The following is a 25,370-nucleotide window of genomic DNA, read 5'->3' as shown; positions in this document are numbered from 1 at the left end:
ATAATTCTTTTTTATTTTTGTATTTTGGAATAGTTTTTGAGAAAAAAAAATGTGTTTGATAACATGTTCTATTTTTATTCTGAGAATGAGAATTGTGTTTGTTAACACAACAAATAATAGAATAAAAAATTATTCCTATTAAGTATAAAAATGTTCTGGATCATCACTTTCCTTTTCATATGGTGTGGCGATGGTAGTGGCGTTGTGGTGATAATGGTGGCATGGTTGTAATATCCCAGAAAATAATAGTAATTTATAATAATAATAAATTGATAATAATAAATTAATAATAATAAATTATAAATTAGTAATAATATATATATTATTAGGGGGTTTTTGACCCTTTTGCCCCTAATTAAATAATTAATAACCAATTTGCCCCTCCCCCAGAACTATCCACCATCCTGCCCCCATTTAGTCGATTAAGTTGCACTTTTAATCGACTAAATGGGCTAAACTCAGAAATTATGAAACGCGAATTTTAGTCGACTAAAAACTCACCTTAATCGACTAAATTGTTTGCACTTTTAGTCGACTAAGCACATTATTTAGTCGACTAAAGATCGCGAAAAACCCTATATCCAGACCTCTCTTGGCCTCATTTTCAAAATATTCGAAATCAAAACTCCTCTCTTGGTCTCTTTCTCTTGTTTGTCAGCTGGGAACCTTCCAATCACCCTTCCATTTCATCCCACCACCTCTAAGGCATAGTAATTGTGAAATCATTTTCATTTTCCTTTATTTCTCAATTGTTTCCCCCAAATCCGAACCCTAACCCCTAAAATCTGATTCCTACCCCCAAAATTCGTGTGAAAGATGAGCTCAAGTCCAAACATGTATGTTACCATGATTTACTATGATGGAAAGCATTATGAAGGCCCCAACGGTGTTCAATTTGAAGGAAAAACGAAAATGTTGAAAATCAAACGGGGCACTACGTACAATGAGCTGAAGGGGAGGATTAACCAAAAATTGGGGCTACACGGTAGCCATGGCGTTCAACGGATGATCGCCAGGGTAGAGTCTACAGTTGGTAAGGATGTTATATTCTACATTGGTAATGATATATGTGACGATGAAGATGTGGACTGTGTCATAGATGCAATTGTGGACCGAAAATTTCAAAACTTTATTGAGATATATGTTGAAATAGACTGTGGTCAATCTTCATCTGCACCTGTGCATGGAAGAAGTCAAAGTCAAGAAGACAGAGTGGTCGGTTTATCTGCACCTGCACCTGTCTTAAGTCAGATACCACTGAGGGAAATAGACGAGGATGAGGATGGGCATGACGAGGATATGGACAGTGAAGACGATGGTGAACCCGAGAGTGTTATTCCGCTGGGTGACACCTCAGATACGGACGTAGAGGGGAATTTTGACGCTGATACTAGTTCAGGAAACTTGAGTTCCCAGGTTATGCCACCGCTCCGTGTTGACCCTGTTAGCAGTGGTAAGATTGTAAATTAAAGTTTTAATTTTGCATATATATATATATTTGTGTTTTCTTTCGTACTGACGGATAAGTTTAAATTTGGACGTAGGTTCTGAGATTGAGCCATTTTGGAACGACAGCCCACACTATTCCTTCATTAATTGGGCTCACCCTAATGATGAGACGGAGATATTGTATGGCGACGATGACATCCACGGTGGCTGGCATTTAGGGGATCCATTATATTTGTACCAGGAGTTTCGAACTAAATCTGAAATGCAACATGCAGTCAAATTATATTGTATGAAGTCTCATCGTACTGCTGTGGTGGCAAAAAGTGATGACCATAGATTTGTGATGAAGTGTCGACACCATAATGATGGTTGTCCCTGGTACGTGCGGGCTATGTTGCCCAAGAATGGAAATAGTTGGGTTGTTAGTAAGTGGGGTAAAAAACACACCTGCCTAAACCAAGGCCTTACTCGGGACCATAGACAGCTGGATTCTGATGTAATCTGTGCAGCCATTATAAGTATGTATTACAGAATTTTTGTTTATGGTTTAATTTTTCGGTATATTTATTGACTGTGTTGACTTCGAATTTTGTATAGGTATGTTAAAAGAAGATCCATCCACGAAACCAGTTCTTATTCAGGAGAGGGTACAAAGTTTGTATGGATACAACATATCTTATAGGAAGGCTTGGAAGGCTAAAATGAAGGCCATTGTGAAGTTGTTTGGCGACTGGGAAAAATCATATGCCATCTTACCTGGTTGGCTGACCTACATGACACAGATTAATCCTGGTTCTGTGTTCAAGATTGATACGGACCAGTGTTGTGACGAACGACGTGTCTACACCGATAAGGCTGTCTTTCGCAGGGTATTTTGGACTTTTCACCAGTGCATTGAGGCTTTCAAATATTGTAAACCCATAATCCAAATTGATGGCACGCACCTGTACGGGAAATACAAAGGTACCCTATTGATTGCTACGTCACAGGATGGTGATGGATTCATTCTGCCTATTGCGTTTGCCATTGTTCCACCGGGTGAGAGATTGGATGATTGGTTGTGGTTTCTTAGCCAGATGCGTTTCCATGTCACACGTAGGCATGGTATATGTCTAATATCCGATCGTCACCCCAGCATCATCAGGGCTGTGAAGGATCATGCCGGTTGGCAGCCTCCATTTGCGTATCACGTGTTTTGTCTTCGTCACATTGGAAGCAACTTTAACACTAAGTTTAGGGACGTGGAACTGAAGAAAACGCTGATGAAACTAGGTAAGCTATTTTCATGAATGTGTACATGTTGTATGTAATGTTGTTTATGTATAACTCATTCAATTTGGGTTCATTTTTTGCAGGTTACATGTGTTCGAAGATTCACTTTGATTTAAGATTTCAAGAATTTGTCGACAGTAACCCACAAGTAGCCTCATGGATAGATCAGATTCCCAAAGAGAAATGGTGCAGGTCTTATGATGAGGAGGGCCGAAGGTTTGGTCATATGACGACTAACCTATCTGAGTGTATCAATAAGGTCCTACGGGGTGCACGTAATTTGCCAGTAACTGCATTGGTCAAGATGACGCAAAGTAGACTTGTAGAGTATTTTGTGAAGAGGCGTGAAAAGATCAAAAAAGCAAAAGACAAAGGCTGGAGAATTGCAAAAAAGGTTGAGGCCTTCTTACAAAATAATGATAAGTTAACTGTCAGTCTTCGTGTTCGTGTTTTTGATAGAGACTTGCAGTTGTTTGAAGTTGAGGATGCCTACAATCAATCTACGCATGATGCAGGCGACATTATGAGGGTTGACTTGCTAAATCGTAAATGTCAATGTGGACGGTTCACAGCTAGACGATTTCCTTGCAGTTATGTGCTAGCGGTGTGCAAGGTTGAAAAATTGAACCACTATGACTATGTCGATCCTGTGTTCTCAATTACACAAATTGAGAAGGTCTATGATGCACATTGGTTTCCAATGGGTAATGAGTTGTTGATCCCAGAAATAGATGGTCCAACTATTATCCCAAATGCATCTTTGGTTCGTGCACAAGGGAGATCGAAGTCTTCAAGGATACAGAATGAAATGGATTGGGTTGAGTCCCAACCCACAAGCAGTCAAACTAGATGTAGCACCTGCAAGAAAATTGGTCACAATAAACGTACATGTCCTATGAGGATTAGACAAAGTTGAACCAATGTTGTGCATGTATTTAAGGTCTTTTGTAAGAGTTCATGTAATTCTGTAGTGAATTTTGATGTTACTTTGTGTTACTGTATAACTCATTATGTTATTTGACTTTTCATTTCTAAGTCCATTATCTAACATTGGTCCATATTGATAAATTGAAACTAATAACCAATACTAATATTACCAAAAAATGAATTCACCAAGTTTCGGGGAGCGTAAACAAACGGTTTCAAGCAATACGTACCCAATCGCACACGAATCCTGTACAATACAATTTTGTACCTGAAAGTGTGTTCCCCAAGTCATTATATGCGTGTACATTAGTATTCGATCAGTTCCGTGCCAAAAAAATGCGTGCAAAACAGAATGGGGTATCAAAACCAGTTATTTAGTCGAGCAACCTGTGCTGGTTTAGTCGACTACACAGTTTAGTCGACTAAACCAGTACAGGTTGCTCGACTAAATAACTGGTTTTGACACCCCATTCTGTTTTGCACGCATTTTTTTGGCACGGAACCGATCGAATATCAATGTACACGCATATAATGACTTGGGGAACACACTTTCAGGTACAAAATTGTATTGTGGCGGTTATAAACCATGAATGTACATGTATTGCATAAATCTTGGTTTAGGGTACCCAAAACTTGTGTTCTTCATTTATCTCTCTTATGAGCACCTGTTCTGAATTTCATTGGACATGTTAGACTCGTTGGACTGTGATTAGACACAAATTGAAAACAAGAATGTAAAATTTCCATGTTCCTTCATTTGGTAAACAAGAAAAATGACATAATTACGTAAACGGTTCACAACATGATGGGAACATTAAATAGTTCAGCTCATAACCATAATATTACATAAACTACAAATGTCAAATATGAAGACCGAAGTCAATTACATAACAACACACACTACAAACGTAAAGTAAAAAACACAAACCCTAAATCTAATCCTCCTCCTCCTCTGACGCCATCTCCTTGTCATCCTCGTCTGACACATCAGTCCCCTGTCCTGCAACATCTTCAATCTGCTGTTTTCCTCGTCCAAGCTCTAGACGAGCAAGCCTATCTTCAACACCCTTGAACCGTCCCTGTATATGTCTAAATCTTTCATTCCCTTTCTGCACGTGACTCTTCCTCCATTTTTTGTGTTTCAGCGCCATTTTTCCTATTTTCTTCAGCGTGGCGTTTATGCCCTTCATGACATCACGCAATGAAAACCCACCCTCAGGCTCAGCTATCTCCTGCTGGTCACCCTCATCATCATCGTCATCATCATCCTCCTCCTCGGGCTCAACCATGTCTACAACTGGAGCAACATCAGGAACCTCAACATCAGCCGCACCTGTGAACTGCCACACTCCTGTTTGGGGGTTCTTTGTCATCTTGCACTGCTCCAGTAGACGTTTTCCAAACTTATGATTATACCTTGTGGTCTTCTTCAAGGTCACATTACCCATGGGAACATCAAAATGCTCCAATATCCTCTGAACAAGACAAGCAAAAGGAAGTGCACCCTTGTGTTTTGCCTTATACATCATCCAACAGATGTAGTGCCTCCAGTTCACCGAAGTACCATGTCGGATAGCCCACATGATGGGAATGTCATGCTCCAACACCCTGGAATGATTGAACGCTCGCGGAAACAGAATGTGGGTGATGACATAGTGTAGTATGCGGGACTCCACAGTAAGCAACCCCACCGTATAGGCAATGTGTTGCCCACGAACTCTTCTCTGCTCCTGCACGGCATCACCTCGTGTATATCCTGGAAGTATGGTCCCGCTGTCTGCGTCATATTCCACAGTCTGCGCAGAATCAAAGTCATACCCCAGTAACTCCCACCATACCAGAGCCGTCATGATGATCTCCACCCCGTAGACCCTAGACCTCAGCTCACCCTGTACGTAGCTGAGGTTATGGTAGAAGGCCCGTACATGCAGCTCAGAATATGAACACGACAGTTCAGCCAAGATCCTAAGATGTGATTCCTCTAACCACCTCACAATGTTAAAACCTTCTTGTTCAAAAAAAGTTGTATCAAGTGATTTGGCCCCACATATCGGTCGGTTAACAAAGTCACGGACAAATGATTCATGAACCACGGGGTCATTCTCGAACAAGTATCCGAATGGGAGGTCGACAGGAGCGGCCTCTTCCTCTTGTGGCCTTGACGAAGATGGACGGTCTTGTCATAGCTTCTGTCGTCTCTCATTTCCAGTGCTAGACGATCTTCTACGACCAGCCATGGGAACAAATGTACCTACAATGCAAGTGGAAACAATATCAATGAACAATAACAATATCAAAAAATTTAAAATTCAATATAAAAAACAAAACCTAATCCTAAAATAAAACAGAAAACAAACCCTAAAACAGAAACCCAATCCAAAACAGCACCCCAAACCTTAACCCTAACCCTAAAACAGAAACCCTAACCCTAACCCTAACCCTAGCACATCACAAAAAACCATTCCTAGCCCCTAACATAAAAACATCAACCCTAACACTACAACCCAAACAAAACAGCAACATAAACCCTAACCCTAACCCTAAACATCAACCCTAACCCTCACCCTCACAACAAACTTAACACCCTACCCCTAACCTAAATCCACAAAACCGCAAACAGAATTCAAATGCATGGAGAAAACAAAAAAAAACCTAAACCTAAAACCAAATGCAAGTCAGAATACGTTACCTAAATGTTGATTTCGCAAGTGTGAACCAAGGATGCTTCAATCGCACCTTCAAGGGTTGAGATTCGGACTTGGTTGGAGAGAGGGGACGGAATGGAGCGATTTAGTCGATTAGGGTTTGAAAATAACCCCCTTTGCGAAATGGGTTTTTTTTTAAAAAACCTGATCTGCGATATTTAGTCGACTAAATAATGGGCTTAGTCGACTAAAAGTGCAATGAATGTATTCGATTAAGGTGAGTTTTTAGTCGACTAAAATTCGCGTTTCATGATTTCTGAGTTTTGCCCATTTAGTCGATTAAAAGTGCATCTTAATCGACTAAATGGGGGCAGGATGGTGGATAGTTCTGGGGGAGGGAAAAATTGGTTATTAATTATTTAATGAGGGGAAAAAGGGTTAAAAAACCGCTAAGATAGTACTAAACAACGAAATATTATACGAAAAAGAAAAAGAAAATAGTTTACAGAACAACTAGTAGTATTGGAGAAACCTTGAATACAAGTTCCAACCCAAATAGTCAGATCCAGAGACCAAATAGTTTTAAGAGAATTATGAAGTTTTCGTAGCCATGTAGAAGGTGTGTTTTTACTTTCGAGAGCTTAAAAGGGCATTTCTTCGTAGTGATGGTGGAATACTCATTCCAGCAGTCCTCTTGACCCTTGTGTGTGGCATCCTCGTTTCCAGGAGTTCTTGGTTTCTTCTTGCATGTTGTCTATCGTCTTGTTTCTCCAGTAATTACAACCTTGCTCTATCATTGCGCGTAGCCGTGGGATTCGAGAGCTTGGAAGAAAGTGGCGGAGAATTTTATTGATAGATAAAAAATAAAAAAGTGAATATCACGCTCTCAATTCCAAGTCCCTATGCCGTGGTTAATTTTTATTTTTATTTTTGGTTAATTTTATCTTACATTGATAATTTGATAAGTATTTTTTTCAAATCTTAACAATTATATTTAATAAAATTATAAAATTAAGCAAGTTTATCTGTTAAATCTAATTATATGTATTAATAGCAAGTAAATCTATTTATTATATTTAAAATATTAATTAATATTTGATAATGTTATCTAATATATTTAGAAATATAAATTAATATCGAATACAAATAATCCCATAAATTATGAGATATATACACTTAGAGCCAGATTGGGTTTGGGTTTGGCTCCACAGCTTCACACTACTTGCAAGTATGCTAATACTTTTTTAATGAATACAAATCCATGCTATCTTTTTTGAATTTTTTTTTTACCTATCATTTACTATTTATTTTACAAAATAAAACCACTAAAAGTTAGACCAAGAGTAAACCCTTAACATCTTAATAATTCTTTAATTCCTAAATTAAAAGTTGTTTATCACTTAAATGTATTTATAAATGTTCTTGAAATAATTTAAATGCTTTATAAATTTAAACTTCTGTACCCAAATTATGTATATTAATACATTACGCTACATTACAAAATATAAAATGAGATTATAGTATACAAAAATTTATGAATAACAATAAATTAAAATTAAATTCAAAATCTTCATCGTATGTTTTAAGGTTATAACTTAAATATCAATTTCACTGCTTTTTATTTCGTTTTGTATTTTGTTGTTGTTAAGTGTATAGTAGAACCTTATACTTTTAGACTCTTAATTAAAAAGGAAAACATATGGCACCATCTAATGCCTCAAATTATCATCTTCTTATGACTTAAAATACCAAAATTTCCTCAAATTCTTAGTATTTGTTGAAATTTAATCCTCCAGTAAATTTCAACGTTATCAATTCTTGACTTCACCCATAAAATGTATTAATAATAATTTTATTATTGAACACCATTTTAAGGTCACATATTCACATTGAACAATGAGGGAAACATGGTGCACAGTGCATGGTAAACCAATGCCAAGTATGATCACTGTTCTGTTTCCAATTGTTTTATTACAATAAAAAGTTTTAGGGGGCGTTTGGTTGAGGAGAAATTTTTAGAATACTAGAGAAATTGAATTGATAGGGAAATGGTAAGAAAGTGAGATAAAGTGAGATAGATAGGAAAATGTAAAAAAAAGTAGTTTGGTTGGATAAAATTTTACCAGGAAATCAAATGAAAATTTTGAAATTCTATGTTTGGTTTTGGAAAAAATATAGATAGGTAAATGATATAAAATTACGATTTTATCCCCATACCCTTATCTTAAACAAACAAACAGCCGTATGCCATTTGTCCTCGATCGATATTCACCATCAGTTACATTTTCGTCACCATTTGAACTCGTCGACCAGGGTACTCTTTCTTCTCGTCGGCTTGAGCAAGTTGACTGTGTCCTAAACCCACGAGCGCACTTGGACATCACGACTGTGTTGTGGAGTGGATCGGTCCTGGAAGTTAGGGTTGGAGTTGCTTCTCATCACTCCATTTTTTGGCTGTGTTTCTGGGTTTTACTTCTAATCTCATCTCCTCTGGTGTTAGAGATACTGTTCGGTATCTTGTCCAGCATCACATGGTGAGTTTCCATAAACTTGCTTTCCTAATTTTTTTTTCAGATTTTATTTTTAGCCATTGACGTAGTAACTTATGTTTTGCTGTATTGAGGATGAAAAATATAATTTTTAGAAGTGAAAAGGGTATTTTAGTTGGTGTATAACTCTATATTTTATCATTACTAAGTTTTTCATAGTATGTGGATCGAGCATGAAAAGATTGTGAGGTGAGATTGCCCATCACTATGGTGCTGACCATCGCATTTATTTTTTCTTGAAATATCCCTTTATTAGATATATATTTGAACTTCGTGATGGCTTTTGTGAAACAATGATAGTTTGTAATTAATCCATTGAAAAGTAAGTGGCTAAAGCAAATATTTGTTCATTATTAAATTCAAGTTATTCTAGTCATGTTCTTAATTTTGTTGCATCTATTCTGTAGGTTGATGTAGTTGTTACAACTACAGGTGGCATTGAAGAAGATCTTATAAAGTGCCTTGCACCAACGTATAAAGGAGATTTCTCTGTACCTGGAGCCTATCTGCGCTCAAAAGGGTTGAATCGAATTGGTAATTTATTGGTCCCTAATGACAACTATTGCAAGTGGGTCCAGGGGAAATTATAGTTTACTAAGTGGGTTGCATACATTGCTATTATCTGACTGTCATTGTGTGATTTTTTTGTAAATATGTCCGCAGTCTACCGATTAGAGGAGTTTGTAAAGGAGAAGACCATTATCTGAAGGAAGCATGGGTGGAAATGGATCTGGAATTGGTGGGTCTGACAACATAAATTCGATGCATTCTTCATCGTTATACACATCAAGGACAAAGATGTGCTATTGTGGAGTTCCGGCTGCGTTGCGAATGTCTACTACTAAAAAGAATCCCATAAGACAGTTTTTTGGCTGCCCTAACTTCAGGACAATGCAAGATTGTCATTTCTTTGAATGGATGGAAGAATCCACTTGCCGTGAAGAATAAAATATGAATAAACTACTAGTTGTTTTGGTAATGGTAATGGTCATAACGTTTGGGATAATTATGTGGAAAACGATAATATGCGGTTGAGTTGAAACTGCATGTTGATGCTACATGTCAAGTTTATTTCCAAGTTGTTATAGGGTTATGACTTGCTTGTATATTTTGTGACCCCACCATGTCTAAGGTTATGTTTAATATATGTTTAGGGTCTTTATGTACCTTCTGTGGAACTGTTAGTTGGTTTATATGTTGCCTTCTTGTTGTGGCCCGTCACAAGTTATTTTTTGATGTAGGGTTCTAAATTGTGTACTGATTGCAACTTGCATTACACAGTGGCTTGGCTTTGTAATTACTGTTTCAGTTGTTGTAGAAATTGGCTGTATTTATTAATACTGTTCATGCAGCAATGGCTGACATGTTAGCTGCAGCTTTGATCTGACTTAAATTTTTTGGGAATGTAATTTGCTAAAGAATTCACAAAGTAATTACTGTTTCAGTCATGATTGTTAACTTGCTACTTGTAGGTTCATAAGCTTTTTGTGCTATTTGATAACAATAATGATGGAAAATTTGACAAGGGTGACTTTCTTTCTTGCCTCAACACAACATCATTATTTTATTTTCTATGTTTTAGTATTTATAATAATTATTATTTCACTAAAAAGATTGAGATTTATTGCTATGAGTGGGTGGAAATTGTTGTTTGGTGGAACAGCCGTACCAGCAACCATGTAATACAGTGTTTCTCTTTGTCCAAAGTCTCTTTCTGGGTACTCTTTGGTCTCTGTTTTCATAGGTATGCAACCATGGAAACTTCTTCTTCTTACTCTTCTTCTCCTGCTATTGTTTAGTTGATTGTGAGTTTCACTTGCATGTTCCTTAGTGCTAGATTTTGGACATTTGCAAATTATGCTTGATTGATATTTCATTTTTTTTTTTTTTTGGATAGTTGGAGACTTGGAGGGTTGAATCCAAATCCCATTAAGTTTTCTGCTTTTTTATTCACATTGCCATTTCCTGCCACTGGAGGTTTTCACATAGGACTATTTCACATGGTTTCATTATTCTGATGAATCTGTGCACAGTATTCTAGCTGAATGTATAGACTGCTACAAGCTTCAATTTAGAATTCTTATAATTCCTTTTCTTGGACAATTTGTGAAGAAGGGGTTAATTCAGAATGTTGAACTAGTTTATCAGCGTCTCAAAGGTCATGGAAGCAGAAAGACATTCTCATGTTTTTTATGAGGCCGAACCTGATATATGGATCGTCATGGTCTGTCACTTATTTCTTTCGATTTATTGGATATCCTGTGTGTAATTGCCTTTAATATATATGCAGTTATTGCATTGTAGGTAGTGGAGAAATGCAATGATTCAGAACCTATATGGAGAGATGATGCATTAAGAAAAGTTCTCAAGGAAATTCACTCACTTTTTGTAATGTTTCATGGATGTATTAAGAGCAATGCTGGAGAAAGAACCTGGTGGAGGACTAATAAGACGTCATTTGTATTCCTTTATCATGGATTATCTAAGGGGTAAGTCATCATATGAGAGCATGTCTATGAAATTGTTAATTTATGATTTAGCTGTTGTAGGAAAGCTGTTATTGCTCATCAATGGTTAATTGATTAAGATGAAATTTGCGTTATTATTTGCATGTAATGTATGTATTTGTAAGTGATTTTGTACTTTTTACGTGCTCCAATCTTTAAATGTTTATGCATTTTCATCTCACACTTTGGATCCAGTGTCCACATAATCTATAACTATCTTACAACTATTTTTATGTAAAAGAAACAAGTTTAGCTTGTTAGTGGAAAACCATTTTTGTTGATTTCTTCTTCTTTTGGCAGTCACTTGTCAGGATGCTCGAATCTTCTACTGGAAATAATGCCTGCTACTCTCTGATTTTATTGCAAGACCTGTTGGTGTCTACGACACTATCTCCTGTATGTTTAACTTTCGTGTACAATTATGTTTTTTGTTTTATGACCAAATTTGAATGAGAAAGTTGTTTGGTCATTCATTAAGTTACTTATTAACCTTGACTATTGATTCTTTTGTCAGGATGACACCATAAATGTATTCACATATGCTGTGCTAAGGTTGACCCCACATGCTCTATCTTCTGGAGCAAGTTCCTGGTCGTACTTGCAAAAAGCAAATACTGCATCCAATGTTGCTACCGAGTCTAACAGTGCCCATCCAAACTCTTTTTCTGAAAGTTTTTATGGCTCATCTGATTCATCCCCTGGAAAGGATAACCACTATCATGGCTATTGATCAATTGGCACTGGAGGAGAAGTTGTTTGCAAACTCTGAAACTTATATATATATGGCAATTGGTGGGTATGCTGTCAACAGTGTCTCATTTGCATTGGTAGCTATCCCATTGACACACATGGCAGCAGTTTTAAATCTTGGAAGCTGATATAAACCCTCTTTGGTTTGGGGATCAGGAGTGACATGGAGTTTGTTATATATAGGGGGGGTAGTCAAGAAAGGGGTCATCTGGAAATTAGTAGATTATTGGGTCTTTTGGGATTGGGAGATGGTGGAACCTCTCATGTGTTCCACAACTATGTAACACTTATATTGTAACTTGTTAATTTCCATTATCCCTTGACTGTAATGGAAGTTGTGTTGTAATGGAGGCTGATCAATATATGAATGAAGAAGATTCAGATTTATTTACTTGAGTAATTTCTGTTCATTGTTTCCTGAGTTGGTCCTTATCACAACCTCATTTATTATTTATTATTTGAGTAATGGATGCTGATCAATACGTGGTAAAAATGCTTGAGGGCCACTTCTGCAGACGTGAATTTCATTTATTAAGTTGCTTGTCAAATTCATTGTGGTTTTATACTGTAACTTGTTATATATGTCATGTAGCCAAGATTTAAATAATCTGAAAAGATTTCCATCACTTTTACATAATGTGACAGACAATTGAAGAGATAAATAACATGGTTTACATTGAAATTAGTATTTGCAAATGGTCACATGGAATCAATGAACTGCCTTACACAAAAAAAACTCCCAGCTGTAACATATACACGAATAAACACATCAACTTCCATATGTGGTTTACATCTGTTACAGTTACAACCACTATCCATTTACACAAGCTGCATATCTTGCGATTTAAATAATAGACTAAGAATGCTATCAGAATCATGGTCTTCACACACCAGTTCCTTCCATCAGCTATGCCTCTGCATTACAATACCAACTTGTCACCTGCATAAAAATAGCCACATACAACCAACATTATATTACCTAATTGTTTACTACCAGGTGTTACATAACACAACAATACTAAGTACAAAAACAATTAATTTCATAACCCTGTGCTGTCTATTGGTACACTTACCATACATATAAGTTAATGTTTCCTTAGTACAAACATCCTGAGTTGGTCCTCTTATTACCAGCTGTGTTCATGACTTCAAACATTTCAAATTGCATACATGACATAGGATCCACATCCAAAAAAACATTACCAATGTCATATTGTGCAATCTGAGTCCATCATTTGCTGTCATTCGTTAGGGCTATCCAAAACTATTAACACTTTACCAAGCCTAAACCTGTCCACGCCAAAAAGGACCATAACCAAGCCATGCGCTATATACAAAAAACGCATAAAAAAAAATCATATCAGTCCATAGGGAATTACTCAGCAAGTCAGCCAGGAGACACTTCCTTTGCTGATCATTGCATTGCATGAAGACATCTGTCAACGTTGTATCCTTTCCCAAATGCACCGCAAGTTTCACCATCTGTGAATCAGTCAGATCTCCAATTTTTCCCAGCTCTTCCATAATTGACATTCGCCTTTTACTCCCATTAGCTTGATGTTGAAAGCATGATACCAGCTTGTCAATACCCTCACGATAGTTTTGATTTATATCTTTCATTACATCAACTATTGGAGCAACCAAAGGATCTTCTGGTCTGTCACGTTTCTTTCCTTTCTTGACAGTAGCATTAGACACATATGAGGGCGGCACAATTTCTTCAATTGGGACTTCTGGTATGACTGGATCTTCTAATGGGGTGGGTATGTAGTCCCCCGTGTGGTGTAGATAGTCGTCAAATGCATTCACACTCTCTGCATTGCATGCCGTATCTGACTCCATGACATTGACCGATTGTCCCATTGTCTCTGCATTACCTCCGGTTGCTGCATCCTTGCCAAATATGGTTCCCAAAATATCAAAGTACGGGAAATGCTTGTTGTAAAAGCCCTTTGCAGCATGGTGAGACTGTGGATAAACAGGCCAGTTAAACACTGAATGCAAAAATAAAACAATACATAAAATGAACAATTAAATAAATAACTTCAAACTTTCACCTTAATCCAATCATCAAATATTGCCTTCTCGACGTCAATCATTTTCTTCGCGTCATTCCAACCGAAGCCACTCCCACCAGAACCTCCGGTCATTTCACAAATAGCATTGTACTGTTTTTTCAACAACTTGACCCTCGAGGTGATATGAGGGATAGCCTGAAGATCACAACCAGGGATCTTTTGATGCATCATCCTCTCTATTGCATTAGAGAAGCCTTGTTTGAACCCGTTCTCACCTCTCCAAAGACCAGCAATTTCAGTCATACATTCGACCAAAGTCTTATCTTCCTCGGCAGTCCATGTGTGATTTTTTTTGTTTCTGAAAGTCTGGCTTTCCTCGGTCATAATTCCAGTCCACCAAGAGTGTACCTGCCATAAACCATGTCAATATCAGTATACTTGTTCATTACATCCCTCCGCAGTATGCCATAAAATAAACAAGGTATCAATAAGTAACACTCGAAATGCATAAACTACCCTTAACATATAAACAAACGAAAATTCAATAAATACAGTACAAGGCCACTATAGTTTGTCAAAGTATCCATTATTACAACATAAACGCAAATAGCTTAAAGTGTACATAACATGAAAATGGAAACGTCCCAAAGAAATAGAAAACAGATTGGTTCATCTATGTTGAAATTCAAACACGATTCCTCCAGGTGTTAAACATGTTTTGTGCCATTTCATCCCTCCGCAGTGTCCATGCATTAGATGACTCAACATGAGTAATCAAATCAGGTCCTCCCATGTTATCTTCAACATGTTGCATATCATCTTGTTCAGCTTCCAAAGGGTCCACTACCATCTCTCTCCTGATATGGTTATGAAGCAAGCAACATGCGCTTATAATCCTGCATTGCGTTTTAACGGGATAAAATGACTTCGATCGTACAATTGCCCAACGCCCCTTAAGCATGCCGAAGCAACGTTCAATGACATTCCACGCAGACGAATGTTTCATATTAAAAAATTCTTGGGCTGTCCTTGGTTGGGCACCGTGCCTCCATTCATTGAGATGATATCGTTGTCCTCTATATGGCGTAAGGAAACCTTCGTCATTCATGTAACCAGCATCACATAGGTAATAATATCCTTCAAAACAAGTTACAGTAAACTTATATCAAAATATGTCATGTAGTAAGTAAATAAACTGACCTAGAATAAATAAACAACTACTCTCTCTCATAGGTTATACCTTTCGGAACCTTCAAACCGTCTGGACGACTGATGACATCTCTTAGAACCCTAGAATCTGCAGCTGATCCCTCCCAACCAGGCAAGACGAAAATAAACTGACCATCTTGAGAACAAACCCCTAAAACATTAGTTGCTATCTCACCCTTTCTAGTCCGGTATCTGGCCTTATCCGCTTGTAAGGGGTTAATCTTTATGTGTGTCCTATCAAGTGCCCCCAAACAATTCTACAATTCAATTTAGACTATTAGTTACACCGACACAGGCTAGGTTCATGAATTATAACAGTACCTGCACTAGTAACTTACCTTGAACCACTTCCACTTATCATCGGTCGAGTTTTCCGGGATTGGCTCAGGTCGTTTTAGTAGAACATTATGACAACGTAACACTGCAAGCAAAACATTAGAGAACTGCCTACTAATAGTTTCTCCTGATCTCATGAATTGTCTTTTAATTATCCTGTTCTTGACATCGTGAGCCAAAATGTGAAGAAATATTGCAACCGTCTCCTCTACACCCATATACTGCGTCGGTTGAAGTTGACCAACGGTTTTAAGCAACCCACACAAGTTATGAAAAGACCTCCGGTCCATCCTTGTATTCTCTATACACGCCGTGTCACTTATGTGAACAATCCTAAGGAAGTTTACTTCCCTTACTCTAGCCCTCTCACGATGGTCCAATGAGACTCTCTTGCGTCTATTTCTACGGTTTTCAGCAATGCGTAACAAAACAGCACATATACTGACAAACATGTTAGTCAGTTGATGCAAAGACTCCAAATGAGTAATGAGTACGAGTAACACACTTAAGTCCATTCCATTGTCGATGTCCATTATCTATCACGTGAAGGACAAAAAGATTCAGTTAAGTAATAACCAAAAAAAATAAATGTCTTACCCATAGTATTGAAGATAAGGAACTATACATTGCGTAACATGATCTTTTTATAATAACCAAAAAAAATAATATGATCTTACGCCTTTACTGCATTACCGTAACAACAAAACTTATACAGTGGTATAGGTGTATGAGCAATCATATACTTTACCAATTTAGTCTGTTTTATAAAACAACCACTTCATCGAATAGCTCTAGCCGACAAATGATGACCCTTTTAAAATTTTATAATAAATGTCTATAACATTGTAATATTGAAACCACTCTTAACTGTAAATATTAATATCAATAATAAAAAAACAATTAAATACAAAATAGTGTATTTAATTCTACACAAATGTATCATTGATAAGTTAAACAACATGCCTATTTGCAGTGATCATGATTGACAAGTCTGCATACGAGACTTATGGCAATGAAAGGATTAAAAATTTAATTGTCATATCTAAAAAAAAAGTCCCATTCACATGTAAATTAAATAACAAATAGAGTGAGAGAGAAACTACCAAGTAAATTGAAGGCATAGATTATTGCACGCTATTATTTTTTTTGACTAGCTATAAAAGTCATAATTATGTATTCTTCTACCAAATAAATATTCAAAGTTGAGCTAAATCTCTATAAGAATGTGAGCTAATAGGTAGAGGATGTTGCTCTGTTTGACCAACTGCTAATTAATTTGGCTCTATAGTGAGCTAACTTTTACTTTGACTGTTGGGGGTAGGTGACGTTTTCCAAATTCAAAATTGGTAAAACACTAATCCATCTATTTCTACTCTAATGTGTTGACTTCAATAGAGGATGGTTGTGGTTTCAATCCATCTTTTTCAGCTCATACAAATTGTGAAACCTACAAATCAAGGAACTAGCACCCTGGGTAATAATTCAACAAGCCATTGCTGAAGTCAAGTTGGTTAATAGCTAGAATTCAAGATGGCATTTTCGGGAGAAAGAATACACAAATCTGTAATGGTACCATGTTCTGGTATCTTTCATATATCAGAAAGTGATTATATTGAGAATCATGTAATGGTACCATTCTATTTACAGAAATCAGGCAATACAAGTGAAAAAAACGGAAAAAATGCTATCCAAAAAAATAAAAACATATACATGCTTTGATGAAATCGGATTACTATGCCACAAAAAACCACACTTTCAACCCAACAACAATGAAATCTCAGAAAATCTGGAACAAAAAAATCAAAAAAAAAATTCAGAACCCACGAGCCAATACCAATAGAAAGATCAGACGAGAAGAAGAAAGAAATAACCTTCTGATCTAAAGTCAAGATGCATTGCGGATGAGGAAGGGAAATAATGGAAGAGAGAAATGAGTAAAATGATGGAAGCAAACCTTCTGATCTAAACCACCGTGCAAGGGCGTTTTCTTCCGAGAAGGCCGTGTGCAATCCTCCTCTTCAACCCACGCTTCTAAAGTGCAGTGACCAACGCCAGCTTCTGACCATAGCAAATAAGAAAATATCTTATCATCCAGGAGGGCATAATTCGAGTCAAAAAATTGTGTGAACAGTGCATTGTCCGGGTTTTTCAAAAAAACCATCCTCACATTCGCTTTCTCAACAGTACGAAATGCTTTCTTTCTGATCAAAAGTTTAAAAACCCATGCAAATGACATTGATGGGAATTTGGTAAAAATCTGATGAAACAAACGTCGTGAAACTGAAAACTATATTTCGTTTGTATAGGATTCTGACCAAAAGCTTGGAACCAAACGCCCCCTTAGGGATATCCTTCTAATTGTTATCAAGGAAACGAGGGTGTCATAGCTGGATCAATGAAATAAAATTATAATTCCTAAACATAGTTGCTCGTGCCTCCGTGGAAGAATCCACTCTAATTGCAAGACGTCATAAAAGAAACTTCTATATGCATACCCAAAATCTAGGGCTAAACATATCCTTGACTGTACAACTGTAGGCTAATCTCCACACCTGAAATGATAGCCTGGAAAGATAATTAACTTATACCCACAACTGAATTGCAGAGGATCAGATCTCTCAAAACCAGAGATTAAATAGATGTTCCTTAATAGAAATCAAGTAACATCCCCAATGCCCCTTATAACATTACTAATCAAACTCATGCTACCATATGGACATTTCATGAGAACCAATAATGACTTCAAGAACTTGGAATTACAGATTATCTTTGTATAACACCAAGAAACCTGAATCTGCCATCACAAAATAAAAACAAGACATCAATGGAACTTAATTAGAGTAGCAGTAGTTAGCAATGTACACTGCTACGGAGAACTAAACTATCTAATTATCATCACATTCTACCAAATATTATACAAGAATTCGTGTCATCATAAATAAGGCCCGTGAAGAGCAATGGAGCAACAGTTCGGACAAATAAGACAAAAAGATGCCATAATCTGGAAGAGCAGGATCACAGGCAGCCTTGAGAATGCTTCCACTTTAAACCAATTGCGACATTCATACCATAATCTGGAAGCTTGAAAAAAACCAACTAGCCAAGCATCGCATCACTATCTAATCTAAATATCTGACATCTGCCACATGAAATGAAACAACAAATGGGGAAAAAAGTAAGCAGTATTCACACTTCCTAATTTCTATGATCAATATTCAGACAGTCTGATCAGTAGCAAGCACACATGTACTTTTGGTTTGTTCAATTTTCATAGTATTAAACTTTAAATTTCACTAATCTTTATAATCTGAACACTAAATACACTTACATCAGACAACTATGTTGCACCTCCATCAACATGGCACCCTAAAGCAACATTCTTCTACTCCTAGAGTGAAAAGTCCAAATCAGCGTACTTTGGAATCCAAATAGAATATATACTGACTTGGTTTAGTTACCACTTGTAATTAGCCCCTCTCACACAAGAGACTCTCATGTGACAAAGGCATTCAAATAGCCAGAAAATTTCACTCATTTTATTAACAAATAAAAGTTTGTACGACAAACAAAAACAGCAGAAGAAAAATGCCAATCAACCTATCCGTCGCAGCAAGGGGTAGACTCACACATGAACAGACAACAAACAGAAAGAAATCATAGGTACAGAACACAAGTAAAGGCAAATGAGAAAATTACACAATAAAACAAAACAAATTAGTAAAGGAATCATATCATGATAAAGGCCAATAAGAAATGAAAAACAAGTAATTGAATGCTTAACTAAATAACATAAAATGCATAATGTGATCCAACTATTAGAAAAACACCTGCCCATTGACGGAATAGTTTAGAGGGGAAGGAAGTGGACCGTGGACTGTTAATTTCTGTTATTCTTATAAAATTTAGAGAAATACAATATGTTTTAAAAATGGATAACGGATGATTGGAAGCTTATATCATAATTTTTGCTCTCATTTTAAAAACTCTCAAATAAAGAAAAATTTATTTAAAATGATTTAATGCAAAAATCCCCTCCCCCTACAAACTCCTCCATCGGTACATCCAAACATACCCGAAAAACACAACCTAGTTAACCTGAAAACCTTTTTCCTCAACTCACCAGATTATTTAATAGAAGCCAAGTAACAAGACCAAAGTAACATGAGTAGTACTGAGAACTAGAAGGGGAAGGAAACGAGAGAGAGAGAGAGATAGAGTGCGAGAGAAGGAAACCTTAATTACTCCTATCCAATAATATGATTGGTTGAATAAGTTCAACAAATTTAGCAAGAAAATCAGCATGCAATTTTTTTTTCTTCAATAAAACCTTTAACGCTGAAAACATACTCACAGCAAAGAGAAGATAGAAAAATATAACAATATAAAAGAAAATTAAACATCCATATACGGCGTGAAAACAAAAATTAATATCTATCTAACTGCTAGGCTCTGATATGAAACTATAGTGGATGTAGTCAAGTAAAAGGGTATGCTTTTCACTTTTGAGACCTTAAAAGGACATGTCTTCAAAGGGACTACAATGCCACGGTTTAACAACTAAGAACAAAAGAGGAAGAACGAGCAATCGAATAGTTGTCAAATTTTACGGAAAATGGCCTGAAATATTTCCTGCTAAAATTGCACTAAATGCGAAGAGTCTAAAGACAGAACTACATTGCAACACTGACCACTGGCCACTAAATACCATTTTGGACGAGTGTTCAATTTCATAAATGAATCTTAATTTTTAAATCTTTAATGCATGACTGTCTTACATTTTCAACATACAGACATACACGGGTCATTCAGCTTGAATGGGTTTATAGACAATAAACAACAAGCCAGGGACACCAGAAACACACTCAGCCACACATCTCATGGTATATGAGCAACACAATCATAAGTTAGTTAAAGAAAAAAGTCAGCTTGGGAGATACATAAGTCCATCTATTAAACGAGAGATACATATCTCCACACATTTTGGACGAGTATTCAATTTCATAAATGAAATTAATTTTTAAATCTGTAATGCATGACGGTCTGACTCTTTCAACATACAGACATACACTGGTCATTCAGCTTGAATGGGTTTATAAACAATAAATGACAAGCCAGGGGCACCAGAAATGCACTCAGCCACACAACTCATGGTATATGAGCAACACAAACATAAGTTATAGTTAAAGAAAAAAGTCAGCTTGAAAGATACATAGGTCCATCTATTAAACGAAAGACAGAAGTACAGAGAATATGATGCAGAAAGCATACTAGACAAAAAGCAGAACAAATAGCAAGATAAAACTTTGGAGGTTGAGATTGCACCTGACAGAATGTATTCAGGTTCTTCGTGAACCTGCACCGGACCCAGACGCTGAGGAACTATCACTATCAGAATCTGCAAAAACACAAAAATGAGACAGAACATTTGACTAAAATGATAAGCAGTAGTGAACATACATAAGCATAAATAATGGGAAAGATATTTGTTAACTCAGTAACTAATCAAAGTACCACTTGAAGTAGAGCCAGAATCACTGCTTGAGCTGCTTGAACTACTTGACTTGTTCCCATTATTTACTTGAATTTCCCCTTGCACAGGCAAGGATGGGGGAACATTTCTTTCATCTGCTAACAAAAAGGCAGACAAGATATTTAATTAATTCAATAATTGAGATCAACAATAGTCCAAATGCCACCATTTACAAAATTACCTGCTTGTTTTTCTTTTGAAACATCAACCATAACTGGTGCCTGGCTCTACAGGAAGCATGAAATAAATGCATTTAGCAATGATTGTTTGCCAAAGAAGACACTGGCTATTAGAAGTTAAAATTGATAACTTTACCTTCTGGTGTGCATTCTGCTCAGCTTGTGATCTGGCTTGAATAGCAAGTTCAGCCTTCCTCTTGTGTTTGCTCAAACTTTTCTTATAGTTGGTCACAAATCTATCAAGCTCCCAGAGAGTTTCAGCATCCACACTTTCAATGTCCACCTCAATTTCATCATCATGTTGGGAAAGTGCTGAATTTCTCTTCTTAATGATCTGTACAATTGCATCTAGCTTCTCAGAAGGTAGATTCTGAAGGTTGGTGCTAAGTTTTTGCTTTTCCTCGTATGTCATGTCCCTTTTAAGAGGATCTTTTGCCTTTGGCTTTTTTGGAGCAGGGGTACGAGCTGAAGGAGTAATGTTCACAGGTTTTGGAGGTTGTGTCATTGATTCTGACCTATCCAAAATCCGTTTCATATCAAGAGGTGGTGGACGAAATGCCGGAGTCTTTCTAGATAAAGGTGAAGGTGCAGGGATAACTGCCCCATAATCTATGCCATATCTCATCTCATGGTTGTAATTTGACTCTATTATAGCCCATCTTTCCTCAAATAACTTTGATAGCTGCTCTGCCATTACATGAACGTCTTGCCCTTTAGGATTATATGTCATGGCGTTATGAAATGTAAGTCTCACATCCTCTGCAAACTCCTTAGATGATTTGTACCAATTCTTGTTCAGCCTTGACTTCACAGTACCCAAGTCCATTGGATGTGCGATGATTGTAAAATAATCATGCAAACCAAGACCCTCTACATCGACTGGAGTATTAAACACCCAACCATGCTTGTGTTTCATCAACTTTTCAAGCAATGAGCTACAGCTCTTGAAATACTTGGATCCCATCCCAAGTCCATGTCCCATTTCTCCTCCGCCATGCTTCTTCCCATTCAATTTTGACTTCTTGTTACTCTCTGCAGGTGGAAACTTATCTTTCCCAAGCAAGAACTCAGAATTACGATAGAACTGATTTGCCTTAGGCGTTCTCTTCTCCTTCTCAACATTCTCACTAACCCCATGACTATGCTCTAACACTGACACACTTAACTGTTGCAAAGGCCTGGTAACCTCTCGTGTAACACCAGCAGATGCTACCACCGAGTGAGCACGCTTTGCCCCAAACCTATTATCAATCCCATGATCCACCAAAACAGTTGAATTACCATACCCACCAACCACCACCTGCTTCTCTTCAATCCTATTCATCCAATTTCTCACCATGTCAAGCTCGCTCTCAAGCTTCCTCCTCAGCTCCCGTATCTCCTGCTTCGACCGTAAGGCCAAGCTGAATCTAACCCGATTCTCCGACCCCGGCTTTGCAGCACAATTCCCAGGAGGCGGGTCTCGCGTGCCAGGAGCATCATCCTGCTGAACACTGAGGCTCGAAGGTTCATCCAGCCGACGGTTCAAACCGGACGAGTCATTGGAAACCACATCCAACCGCGAATTCAGTTGCAACCGATCCGATATCCCATCCTCAGGCACAGTAACACGCGACGGCTGAGCCGAACCGTTATTGCCATTACCCTTGGCTTCGTCGTAACGGTTTTCGATGGTTCTGTTATCGTTACCGTTATTACTGTTGGCGGTGTGGTTACCGTTATTTTTGACCGCGGTGACGGAGGAGGCGGTGTTGTTGTTGTTGTTGTTATCGGAGGTAGTAGTTGCGGAGTGAGGAAGAGAAAGAGGAGGAGGAGGAACGGCGTTCACGGCGTTCACAGTGTTACCTTTGTTCTTCGGACCTTTAAACGCTTTTCTGGTGTACACCTTGCGCTCCACGTACCTCTGTTTCTCTCTAGCTCCATCATCTCCAACTACAGGCCCCGAAGCCATACATTCAAAACCCTAATTCTTTTTCCCTCAAACTTCAACCTTCACCGAACACCAACTCCAAACCCTAGAAACCGAACCTAGGGTTTTACAGTCCAGGAAACGAACGAAACACAGAGAGAGAAGAAGAGCCTAGAACTTATAGGCCTTTTACCTCTCTAGTGCAAAGAAATAGAAGAACCAGACGCGAATCGACAGAGAAGGAAAACGAAGAAAGCGAGCTTCGAGGCTCCCGAAGCACAGAGAGTAGGGTTTCGAACTTCGTTACCTTTTGTTTCGATTCAGATCTCGCACTTTCTCTCTCTAGAACTCTTGGTCTTTCTCTCTCTCTCTCTCTCTGTGTGTCTTTCTCTCTAAAAATGGGATATCCTCTTATCGCGTCACAGGTGTACGGCAACGGTGGGTTCGTTTGCGGAACAGTGGACCGGGGTGCGTGTGGGGGTGCACCACAGAGCTCTGCCCGGGAACCATTATAGCACAAAATTTTGGGGACGCGGACTCACTCGATGTTTTAGTGCGTGTCATGCACGCACCAATTAGGGGCCACAGAGGTAGGGCTGTGTTGCTGACGCGGGACTGGAAGGGAGAGAGGCTTTTGTGGCGCGGAGTTCCGTTTGCAAAAATTTGAAAAGTTTTCGTAGGCGGAGATGTGGCGCGTGACGTCTACGTTCCGATTGGACGGCGACTGTGCTGACCAGTGCTCGGAAGGGATATGCACGCGCCGGCATGGCGGTTGGAGCGCTTAGCTGAACTTCTTTTCTTTTTCGTTTTGTTTTTTTTTGGGACTTTTGATGGGTCTTTAGTGGGCTTATGTTGTGAATAAAAGCCAACTATATTTTGTTTTAAAGCATGTAGCCCAAGTTCTACGCTTCTAATCTAAAACAATAATCCAACTGAACTCAGAGCACTATGTCTTTCTGAAAATGTTAATTTTTTGTTTGGAAGTTCATTACTTTAATCTGATTTAGAAATTAATTTTTATATTTAACTCCTATTTTATAACTAAAGATAAAAATTAGTTTAAAATTAAAATTGATTTATAAAACAATTTAAATATTTACAACATGTTAAAGAACCTAAGTAATTTCTCTTTATTATACTTCTCCTTATTTAAAAAATAATGATATGAAAATTTTCATTAATTTGAATAATTAAAAATAAACTTTACTTGACTGTATTGGAGCTGGTCGCTACATGTATATAAACAACTAAAGGATTTCATTATCAATTCAGTTAATATTTTATAAAGTTTTAAATAAATAATCTCATTTATAAACAAATTAAGTATCAAAGTTTTGTAGTTCAAAGCGGATTGTAAATTTTATTTATTTATGTTATATAATTTTACCATAGTGAAAATGTATTTACAATGAAAGTAAGTCAAAATAAGATTATTTTTTACCACCAAACACGTGGAGTGGTCTCAAGTTGGCTCTTGTTGTTCTGTCTAACTCCAAACAGATTAATAAGGTAATTAATGAACTGGTGAAAAAATAATGAAAAGTAAAATCACTTTTATCAACATTCATCTATAGTTAATTAGTTTCAACTAATTGATTAGGTGAAATTTATTGTATTAAGAGGGAGTTAAGAGGAAAATCTTAAAAGGTGAACTTTGATTGTATAATTAATTGGTTCCTTTTTCCTCATGTTAGAGGAATCCTTTTTTTGGAAATAATAGGAAATTAAAACAAAAACACAACAAAAAGAAACTAGGCACAAAACCTAGACCAGTGAACACCTATAGTGTCACCATACAGACTATCAATACAACCTGACGGTGGACAATCAAATTCCTGAATTACCCAAGAGAAACCATAAGAGTAAGAGGCTAGAAAGTCCGCTACTCTATTTCCTTCACGGTGAATGTGAGACATATAAATCTGCCAATCTCGCTGCATCAAATTTCGAATACGATTCACCAAATTAGCCGCAGGGTAATCATGGTGGCACCCATTTGTAATGAGCTGTTGAGCTGAAAGAGAATCTCCTTCGAGCCAAACTTGCCTAAAACCTCTATCCCAAGCTAGCTCCAAACCAACCAAGCAAGC

The 25,370-nt window shown here is 37.4% G+C and overlaps 2 protein-coding genes across 4 annotated transcripts; both read right to left on the bottom strand.

Annotated features, from left to right (window-relative positions):
* Positions 1–13,019: 13,019 nt before the first annotated feature.
* Positions 13,020–17,898, bottom strand: LOC133295162 (uncharacterized). The gene is made up of 7 exons (XM_061493959.1): positions 17,617–17,898; positions 15,665–16,198; positions 15,358–15,583; positions 14,809–15,254; positions 14,157–14,525; positions 13,479–14,067; positions 13,020–13,039 (listed from the first exon to the last, which is right to left on the bottom strand). The coding sequence occupies exons 1-7, from the start codon at positions 17,896–17,898 to the stop codon at positions 13,020–13,022; spliced, it is 2,466 nt and encodes an 821-aa protein (XP_061349943.1).
* LOC133295155 (transcription factor GTE4-like) lies at positions 17,200–23,641 on the bottom strand. Of its 3 annotated transcripts, XR_009749297.1 has the most exons (6): positions 21,508–23,641; positions 21,374–21,419; positions 21,174–21,287; positions 20,985–21,057; positions 17,617–17,720; positions 17,376–17,448 (listed from the first exon to the last, which is right to left on the bottom strand). XR_009749297.1 is itself a non-coding variant. In XM_061493952.1 (5 exons), the coding sequence occupies exons 1-4, from the start codon at positions 23,320–23,322 to the stop codon at positions 20,999–21,001; spliced, it is 2,034 nt and encodes a 677-aa protein (XP_061349936.1). In that variant the 5' UTR covers positions 23,323–23,641; the 3' UTR covers positions 17,200–17,720; positions 20,985–20,998. The 3 variants fall into 3 exon arrangements, 2 of the variants coding, with proteins under 2 accessions (XP_061349936.1, XP_061349935.1); XM_061493952.1 differs by having other exon boundaries at positions 17,200–17,720; XM_061493951.1 differs by lacking the exons at positions 17,376–17,448; positions 17,617–17,720 and adding an exon at positions 17,823–18,801.
* Positions 23,642–25,370: the final 1,729 nt, after the last annotated feature.

The sequence above is a fragment of the Gastrolobium bilobum genome, unplaced genomic scaffold (assembly GCF_033153095.1).
Source record: "Gastrolobium bilobum isolate Gb01-03AN ecotype WA unplaced genomic scaffold, APGP_CSIRO_Gbil_v1 utg27381, whole genome shotgun sequence".
Classification (NCBI taxonomy): Eukaryota; Viridiplantae; Streptophyta; class Magnoliopsida; order Fabales; family Fabaceae; genus Gastrolobium; species Gastrolobium bilobum.
This window is presented reverse-complemented; position numbering and strand designations above follow the sequence as displayed.